The sequence below is a fragment of the Rattus norvegicus genome, chromosome 17 (genome assembly GCF_021556685.1).
Source record: "Rattus norvegicus strain SHRSP/BbbUtx chromosome 17, alternate assembly SHRSP_T2T, whole genome shotgun sequence".
Taxonomy (NCBI): domain Eukaryota; kingdom Metazoa; phylum Chordata; class Mammalia; order Rodentia; family Muridae; genus Rattus; species Rattus norvegicus.
The window spans coordinates 37,133,212-37,143,699 of record NC_141550.1 but is presented as its reverse complement, the minus strand read 5'-3'; the positions used below and the strand labels follow the sequence as shown (position 1 = coordinate 37,143,699).

Here is a 10,488-nt window from a genome sequence, read left to right as displayed (position 1 = left end):
GTCCCCAGCTCCGAAAAAAAGAACCAAAAAAAAAAAAAAAGAGTAAGCACAAGAAAAAAGTGTGGAGTATAGCCTGAATGGAAGGCCATCCAGAGACTGCACCACCTGGGAATCCATCCCATAAACAGTTACCAAAGCCAAATACTATTGTGAATGCCAAGAAATGCATGCTGACAGGAACCAGATATAGTTGCTGAGAGTCTCTGACAAAACCTGACAAATACAAAGATGCTTGCTTCAGCCATCTATGTACTGAGCATGGAAATTCCAATGAAGGAATTAGCATAAGGACTGAAGGGACTGGAAAGGTTTGTAACCCCATAGTAAAAACTACAATATAAATCAACCAGACACCCCCCCCCCCCGAGAGCTTTCAGGGACTAAACCACCAACCAAAGAGCACACATTGAGCAACCCATGGCTAAAGCCAGGTATGTAGCAGAGGATGGCCTTGTTGGACATCTGTGGGAGGAGAAGCCCTTGGTCCTGTGACTGCTTGATGCTTCAGTATAGGGGACTGCCAGGGCAGGGAGATGGGAGACAGTAAATTGGAGGTGTGAGCACCCTCCTAGAAAGCAGGGAGAGTGGGTTTCTGGAAGGGAAAACTGGAAAGGGTATAATGTCTGAAATGTAAATAAAGAAAATATTCAATAAAAGAAAAAAAAGCAAGAAAAACAAAGAAACAAAAATCTAATTATAGGCTATAAGGGTCTAAACAAATAATCCCCAAAAGAAGAAATAAAGAAGTCAAAGAAATATCTCAAAAAGTGTTTAAAACCTTTGTCAATCAGGATCATTCAAATAAAATATTTAATAATTTATCTTACTGCTTTCAATTGGTGAGATCAAGAAAATATTTACAATAAGCACTGTCAAGGACACAGAATCTTCATAATGTTAACAAAATTGAAAGCAAATTCACCACTCTGGACTCAATGTGAAGATATTCTCTTTTTTTAAGTTGGAGAATAAATACTAATATCATTTTAAAGAAAATTCCAAGAACAGGCAAGATAAAAGTTCCCAGCAGCTGCCTTGAATGTGCCAGTTAATAAATGACATTAACTTACTATGATTCTTATATCAATTGACTCTCTCGCCAATAAAACATCTCTTCTTTGTGTTAGAAAATTGTCCATGATATTAAGGTAATTAATATAAATGAACCAACATACTACTGACAATTGCATTGTTATATTTGGATATATCTAAAGCATTTATTTTTATTTTTTTATTAAGTGGTGTACTACATAAACGGATAGCTTCAAAAGGGAGAAAATTTAAAGAACCTTTGAAGAATTAATTACTGAAGACTAATTTGGTTTTCTGGGTCTTGGCACATGTACCCATCAAAATACCGACACTTCAAGTGCTTAAGATAATGTTCAACCTTATCTGTGTCAACAAATAGGCAATAGGACATTTTATAAAGAGCAAAAAATCTTGATTCTTCATTGGTTGACTGTAACGATGCAAGCTCTGACCAAACAGGGTACTCTTCATTTTCTTCAATTCCATGTTTAACCTAATGACAAATGATAGTTATATGATTACTGTTTGTATTTGACTGTTCCTTTACTTGATAGTGTTGATTACTCTAATGTCAACAATGTAAACTTTAGCCAGAGACAATAGATGTTATGTGCCCAAATTCAGATAAAATACCCTTTAATCACCTACAAACTACAGGAAAGTTAAAGTTAGGCATTTACTAACTTGAAGTTCAATCAGGGTGAAATATATTGTTTTGGGACAAGTCATGTAGAAAATCATAGATTTTGTTTGAAAAAGGGAGGATGGACTACTTGTTAACAGTTTTCTCACTTAAGATACACAGAATTCAGAAAGAGTAGTAATAACATAGTTAGAGATAGTTCACGCCCTCAGGAAAGGTACTGACCCAGTGATTGTGAGGAAGAGGTCTATCCCTTAGTGGCCAGATTTCACAGAAGACTGAATAATGTAATTTGCTCTTTCACAGTGAGTTGTTTCAAAATTTATGATTCACCACATATAACACATCCTTGATGAAAAAATGTAGAAAGTAAGAATGAGTCTCACCTTCTTGGCAATCTTGATGATGCGCTTCAGAAGGATTTTATTTTTTACTTCAATCTCTTTGACTCTTGCAAGGATAGAAAAGGGGGCTCCTGTCATACTCTTGAGTTCTGTCTCCATGTGATATAGAGGGCTGTCCCAGGCACGAAGAATACTTAGTATCATTTTCACAAAGTCTGGCAACTACGCAAAAGTAAGAAATTACATTAGGTTAAAATCAGCATGAAATATAATTAGTTTTAGTCAGTGAAGCACAATTAAAATAGTATGTTTTTACTCATGTAATAGATAATATTTCTGAGGATGAAACTATGGAGAGTCACAGAATTTCAACCATTTTCCTTTACTTCATTAAATGATACACTATTTTGAATAGTAACTACCTTTTCTCATGAACCACCACATTTATTTCTGTGTTTATCATAATCTATAGAATGGCAAAAGCAGTGTACCACTTTAGATGTCTAGTATCAAACAAGTGCATATCTTTAGATGTTTAGGATCAAACTGTAGGTGGGAGACTCACTGAAATCCTTTTGGCTTCCTTTTCTGTTTTTGGTGTTTTGAGTGATGAAGTGTGGCAGCTGTTGAGACCATTGACAACAAATTCATCATGTCTGTTAAACTGTAATGTCTGTAGAGGATAAAAATAGAAATCGAATTAGTTGTATTTAATAATGTTACAAAAACATCCCATTAACAGACTAGGATGTCAGATAGTAAATGTGTAATTTTTGAAGTGATTGTTGTAGGAACTCAAAATTAATAAGGAACATAATGGAAATATTCTCTTTGTCTCGTGAAATTTTTAATCTCATTTTGTTTCTGTCTAAGTTTTCACTTATGAACAATATTGTCTTTTACTATTTACTATCTTGCCTTCTTACTTATCCAAAATTCACTGGTTTGAAGTAAAATATTAAAAATAAAAATATAACAAAACAGCAAGATTTTTCTTTTAAAAATTGCTGTGTTAGATTTGAGCCAACACTATAGCATATATCCATCTATCCTTAAATTCTTCTGTTTCCTGAGGCAAATAAGTGACGTGTTTTCTTTAATATGGCATTGCACAAGTAGAGGTTACTACGTAGTAACTCTCAAAGTTAATCACAGATCCTCAGTGAAATTGAATTACCCTTGATAAAATCAGTTACCAAATATTGGCACCTTCATTAAAAAGGCAAAAATAATGAAGAAATGTTTAAATACAACACATTAATTCATAAACATATAATTCTTTAAACATACTATCTGTGTAACTATATTATATAAATATCAGTTATTTCAAATTAAAAGATAATTTGTGAAACTTTAGTCATTAGGAAGATTAGATATTTAGAAGATTGTTGTGCTCACTTCGGCAGCACGTATACTAAAAATGAAACAATACAGAGAAGATTAGCATGGCCACTGTGCAAGGATGACACACAAATTCGTGAAGTGTTCCATATTTTTACAACTTAAGCAAAGTGGCTGGGTATAAAATTAACTCAAATAAATCAGTAGCCTTCCTCTACACAAAAGAGAAACAAGCTGAGAAATTAGTGAAATGGCACCCTTCATAATAGTCCCAAATAATATAAAGTACCTCGGTGTGACTTTAACCAAGCAAGTAAAAGATCTGTACAATAAGAACTTCAAGACACTGAGGAAAGAAATTTAGAAGACCTCAGAAGATGGAAAGATCTCCCATGCTCATGGATTGGCAGGATTAATATAGTAAAAATGTCCATTTTACTAAAACCAATCTACCGAACATATACAGCCTCCCAATTAGACAAGATGGATGAAGCAAAGAAGTGCAGGAAGACAGGAGCCGGATGTAGATCTCTCCTGAGAGACACAGCCAGAATACAGCAAATACAGAGGCGAATGCCAGCAGCAAACCACTGAACTGAGAATAGGGCCCCCATTGAAGGAATCAGAGAAAGAACTGGAAGAGCTTGAAGGGGCTCGAGACCCCATATGAACAACAATGCCAAGCAACCAGAGCTTCCAGGGACTAAGCCACTACCTAAAGACTATACATGGACTGACCCTGGGCTCTAACCTCATAGTAGCAACGAATAGCCTACTAAGAGCACCAGTGGAAGGGGAAGCCCTTGATCTTGCCAAGACTGAACACATAGTCCCGTGATTGTTGGGGGGAGGCTCGTACTGGGGGTAGGATGGGGAGGGAATACCCATATAGAAGGGGAGGGGGATGCCTCGGGTGATGTTGGCTCGGAAACTGGGAAGGGGAATAACAATCGAAATGTAAATAAGAAATACTCAAGTTAATAAAGATAAAAAAAGATTGTCAATTTAAAATAGAGAATGAAAAGAAACATGAGCTGAAAGGATAGCATGAGGATAAATTTATTTAATCTTCAGGGACACATTCTACAGTTGCACTGCATTAGATTGAGGCTTTATTTACTTTCTCCTCTTTGACACTGGCTCACTTAGAATTAGTAGCATACAGCCTTCAAGTAGAGAGACCTTTCTACCATTTCCAAATGTGTGCCATTATTGAGTAGGATCAAGTAAAAGAAGACATATTTAACAATTCCTAGCATTTGTGGGCTGCTGAAAGCTATAATTTGTAACCCCCAATACCTGACAAAGATCCAGTTTAGGTTATTTTTATTCAACATGTGAACTTCATTACAATAAAATGCATATATCCTTCATATATACAGTGAGATCAATGAAGATTGCATGACGAACAGGTTCCCTACCAGCATGGTTAGGACAGCAGGGTTTTTCCCGATGACAACTTTTAGAACGTTATGTCACAGTATATTTATATTTGTAGATATGTTTTTGTTAAAAGAAATTTAGAGAGAACTTTGAGATGTCTCTGCATCCATTTTAAATCAGAGCTTCCTTGAACTGACTAACTCTATTGAATAATTTTTGGCTCATATTTCCTTTACTTATGGAGAAATTTGTGTGGGAAGTCAGCTTCACAGTGTTCTCTTATCTAAGCTGCAGTGTAGTACAATCATTAGCACTATGGTTTCTTTTGGAAAGAGTTGGAAGGAAAGGGAGTACTTACAAACTTAACGAACATGTCTGATGAGAAATTATTGGATAGCTGGAATAAGACAAAGGGAAGAAAAGAAAACTCATGAGTGGAAATCAATATGCATGCACACTTAATGCAAATGTAGAGATATACATCTCATGGGATGCTCATTGTGACATTCCAACCTAATCTCTTTTCCCCTCCTTGATCTTGATTGATCTTGACAACAGATGGTTGTTATCAGGAAAAAAGAACTTATGGGTGCACCCCATGTATTACCTAAATATTATATATAGGTCTATAGTAGGAATGATTGAGTAAAGTTTCCAAACACTTAGGGATTTCTGAATATCTATCACTCTTTTTCTTATATGGAATCTACTGCAGTTTAATTTAAGTTTATTCCATTCACTGTGAACTTCTTTACTAAATAACTTAAATACTTTACTGAAGATGTCAGCTAACAATGCATTCTGCGTACAAGATCAGACCATAGTTCTTTTACTATTGCCACGCCTTTCTGAAAAATATGAAACAACTTTTGAGAAATTTTTTTTTATTTTAGGAAAATCATTTGTTGTAAATCTGAAGGAAATCATGACTGTCTCATCCTTCTCATGCTGCTTTACAGGGGTCAATGTTTATTTGATATGTGAAGGTGAATTATCTTAAATTTGATTTATGGTGATTTCTACTAACTATAATTCCTTTTAATACTCACACAGACATTCACTGGTTGAACAATGCCTGAGGTACTTACAAATATCCTGCGTGTTTCTATAGCAAGGCCATTGATGTGCTGAGACAGTATGACGGCATCGTCAAAAAGGTCTTCGGTGAGCAATTCGCTAATGCCCAGTCCACTGTCACTCGTGGGTACAGCGGCCACATTCTCCCACAGGAGAAGATTTGACACCAACAGTATCTGCAGTGGCCCTGATACAGAGAAACAGCTATGCTGAGATCCATTTATCTGAGGTTATCAACATTATCTCTGCCCAGCATCTTCTACTGTTTTGTCGGACTCCCTTTTGTATTTTAAGGTGATAAAGGAATTATTTTTGCATTGTTGCCCATATGTATAGTTTTAGATTTTGGTAATTTTCTATTTTTTAGGCTGATATTAGAAAAGACTTAAAAGTTTTAATCAGTTGCACTTTAAGATAACTTGAGTGTTTTTTTCTTAAAACACTAAATATAGAAAGTTAGTATTGTGATTTTTGTTTGTATTGTTTTGTTTCTGTTTGTTTTTGTTGGTCAAAGTCTCTAAGACACTAATTCTAAGTGAATATACAATGTATACATTTTGACAAGTACAGCACACTTTATCTGTTACTTGTATGTTTTTGCCTCATAGGATTAAATTCATGATTACTTTGTGTCTAATAGTGAAAATGAGAGTAATGTCATGAGAAATATAGCCTATGCTGGCTTCAATAGCTCACTATAATAAGAACATGAATTGCTGTTTCATATAAAGGTTTACAGTTTATTTTTCTATAAATTTTTGTCTTGTAATGATACTGTGAGTAAACTGTGCTACTGTAATGTTTTCAAACTAAATTAGTGAAAGAGAACCCTAGGGTTAAATGATTTTCCCTGAGCCTAGTTCATATTTAATAAGATAGATTCTCTAGATGGCATCACTATGAACATTTTATCCCACATTTACATGCCCTACACAATTGGAGGCCATCCTGAGCATATGGATGCCAGAGACCACATCTGAGATGCTAAGACACAGTGTCCACAGCAGTCCTCCTTGTAAAGCACAAACTTTACCTTAGATCACATGAGCATAGTAGTCCTCCCTAGTAATCATTTTATCTACATTTCTTGCTCTGTTTAACAACCATCTTTTAAATTTCTGGGCATGATTCCTGTTGGATTCTTCATAGATTTGCTAATTTGACATAAAGACAGCAATAACTTGTAAGTTATTGACAGTTTACACTCTCAAAATTGAAACAAGTTACAGAAAACTAGTTAAAAGCATGTTTTAATTTCTTGATGCTGTCTCTAAAGGAGCTTCTAAAATAAAAAATGGTTTACAAAAATCTAAATCCCCTGCAAACTTTCACAACACAAAACATGTGTCCAGCCTAACAGGCAAGGCAAAGCCTAGCAACCTATACCTGAAGAAACTAAATGAATGTCATGCACTGTTCTGTTTACTTGTTTTGTTTTGTTTTGTTTTGTTTTGTTTTGTTTTGTTTTGTAGAAGTGGTCATTTCTGTTTGTTTGGGGATTTGCTGTATTATTGGCTCTTGTTTGTTTGTTTATAATTACTTTTTAGGAGAGAGACAACCTGAAATTGGGTGGCTAGGGAGTTAATATCAGGTAAAGAAACAAAAATTGTATTCAATTTTATAACTAAATATTTTAGTTCAAATGGGAGAAAAATAAGGTTAATATAAGAAAAATGAAACATGAATATATTTTGTAATATGTAATGGAGCTAAGAACATTTTGACTACATAGCTAAATCATTATATAATTATTTGTGTAAATGCTTAGTTTTTTAATAAATAAGATATTTCCTGAGTTTATTTATGTGATATAAAATTTTATAAGAATATATATGTGCACACATACATATATACATATGCATGATTGTTACGTTTGCTTTTTGAATTTCTTCTGAGAAGTTTTCATAATCTATAAGAGTAAGTAAAATGGACAAATATATTTATTCTTCATTTCATAATATCTTTGGTTGTCATTAATGATGTTTCTTGCCAGTGTTAACTACAGAAATCTAGAATGAGCAACTATCCTAAATTGCACCTTTATTGGAGTGTCATTCGCTTTACTCCAGATTAGCTAGAGGTGAAAGACATGCATCTAGTATCATTGCCTACCTTATGTTTTAAAACTGATGCTTTTCAATAATCATTGTTTTATTGTTTATAAATAAATATATCAAATTCTTAGTAACTACAAAATTCTGCAGTTGTTGAAAGTATACTAATTATGGTATAATTATGAACAAATATTGGTATAATTGGTATAATATAAATATGAACAAATTATGGTATAATTACGAACAAATTATGGCCTAAACTTACTTACACTTTCAACCAAATCACATTTAAATAAACATGAAAATCATTGATTTGGAACAGCTGTGGGAGGAAATTATATGAAAGACTTATAATAAATATATGAGTTAAATCTCTTAAGTACTCACTCCATATCTCTTACAGCACTATTTCATAAACAGTTATACAAGACTTATACCAAAAGGCTAATTAATTTAGTTTTAAAGTCATCTATAAATATTGGACCTTTTGGGAATGGAAGGCAATGGAAAGGTGTTGAAAGTAAAAGAAACAAGATAAGGATCTTTAGAAAGCAGTAAATTTTCATGGCCACTTATTGAAACTTGTGTCATCAAATAGTACAGATAGTTTAGAAAGATAGGGAAGATACTCAGGCAGAATTATTCCTTGCTGCTTCATATTGATGAATACATCAGAGGGAGACAAATGAGAATCAGTGATAATACAATGTAACACCTAACAGTAATACCAGTGAAATGTAGCATAGCATCCTCTATTTACAAACCATTGTCCAGAGAAATCTTTCAAAATAAGACTAATGTTTTGAAGTCAAATAATCAAGTAGAATAGACTCATGTTTAAGTCTAAGGAAAGAACAACAACAATAAATTAATAATTTCTTCTTTCTAAATTTGACAGTTTGAAGTTATTGACATTTGGGTTCCCAGCAAAGTACCACTTTGTAATTTCTGCAGTAACAATCTCTGAGCTTTATTTTTCCATCTAAAAACTGGCCCGACAGCTGAGTATTTTTAAACATGCATTGTTTCTAAACAATTAGATAATATTATTCTATCACTTTTCCCTTTAGTTTGAGATTATGTGTTTATGTATGTTTTCATATGTTCACAGGTGTGTACATAAGATAGAAAACAACCTCAAGTGTCATTTAATGCCAAACACATCTATATTTAATATGTGGGGATGAAAACTCTTACTGCCTTGAAGCTTGCTAAATAAATTAGACTGGCTAGCCAGACAGGCTTAAGGTCCCATCTGCCTCTACCATCCAGAAAGAAGATTGTGATCCTAAATTGCTAGGTCAGGCTCATATTGCCTATTTCTTCCTTTACTACAAATAAGATAAGGAATACTAATTAGTTACTGTCACTTGGCATAATGAAAGGGGTTCCCTTTTTTGTGAACCAGTGTAAACTATCTACAATATTTGAACAGATAAAAACATCTGTTAACACATGAGACATGAGGCAAGTTTCTTTCTACAGGATCCCATTTAATAGCCTTGGAGAACCAAAATGTTATTCAGAAACAACCAGTAAAGCATTTCTAAGAGGTTACTTACAGAGGCATTGTTGAGTCAATGATAGATGCATCTCGGAATAGTTCCACCACAGTATGTGGAACACTAGAGAAGGCTGCTGAACCTGATGTCTACCTACTTTGTACCTCCTATATACACTAACAGATTGCCCCAAGGGCACTTACTTCTGTAACAGGAAGGAAATAAGTTATAAAACATTAGGTATTTTCTCAATGACTGTCCTGCATCAGATAATGTCCACAGCATCACCACTGTTAACACAGTAATATTTACAAGCCAAGTTGACTTCATGGTCTATGATGAGGATGTCAGACCAGACGTAAATTGTTTTTTTATCACATGATTGCTTCACCTGATTCTCGCATTTGTTCTATAACCTTTTGTATACTCACTGCCTTCTGAAGCAGTTAAGATGTATATAATAAGATAACAGTTTTCCTCAATATTGCACAGCCATGTTCAAGTGATTTGATTAATCACACAAAGTTAGGTGAATAAGGTACACTTTTTCCTCATCTTAGAATGCAAAGCATTGGTTCTTTCCTTTATGTTCTCTCTGTAATCAACTCAAAAAGTTGATGCTTTCTTCCAGAACGACTGTACCATATTATGTTGATTGACACGTTTGCCATGCTTGCTTCTCGCATTAGCATGTAGTGAGTCTTCCAAAAGCTGAGAGTTGTCCACACAAAGATTCCCTAGATTCTTTGGAGACATGAAATTCGGCAACATAGTCCAAGTTTCTACTTCATGGCACTCCGATTTATCCATGTAGTGAAAGAAAAGAATGAAATGGCTTTAGCATGTAGCATTTGAGTTCCTTTAGTTTACTACTGGCGTGTATCTAGCAGTAACCTCAAGAGCCTGAATGGTGTTGGGTACCTTAGAGACCTTAGTTTCTATTTACTCCAAGCACTGACATTGTGTTAAATAGCCCAATATCTGTTGGGAATGCCTTTTCTCTTATAATTATGAAACATTATCAATTATTCAACTGTTGTCCTCTTCTGTTAACTCATCAGTTTTCATGTTATTCAGGACCAAATGAGAAAGGCATTTAGAGGTTATATTAA

The 10,488-nt window shown here is 34.2% G+C and overlaps 1 protein-coding gene and 1 non-coding gene across 2 annotated transcripts; one reads left to right on the top strand and one right to left on the bottom strand.

The window, feature by feature from the left end:
- Window positions 1-1,197: 1,197 nt before the first annotated feature.
- On the bottom strand, window positions 1,198-9,501 carry Prl7b1 (prolactin family 7, subfamily B, member 1). The gene is made up of 6 exons (NM_153738.2): window positions 9,437-9,501; window positions 5,832-6,007; window positions 5,102-5,140; window positions 2,585-2,692; window positions 2,062-2,241; window positions 1,198-1,525 (listed from the first exon to the last, which is right to left on the bottom strand). Exons 1-6 carry the CDS (start codon window positions 9,465-9,467, stop codon window positions 1,304-1,306), a joined length of 756 nt encoding a protein of 251 aa, NP_714960.1. The 5' UTR covers window positions 9,468-9,501; the 3' UTR covers window positions 1,198-1,303.
- LOC120098040 (U6 spliceosomal RNA) lies at window positions 3,410-3,516 on the top strand. Its single transcript, XR_015642077.1, has one exon. It is a non-coding gene; the product is annotated as a U6 spliceosomal RNA (small nuclear RNA).
- Window positions 9,502-10,488: the final 987 nt, after the last annotated feature.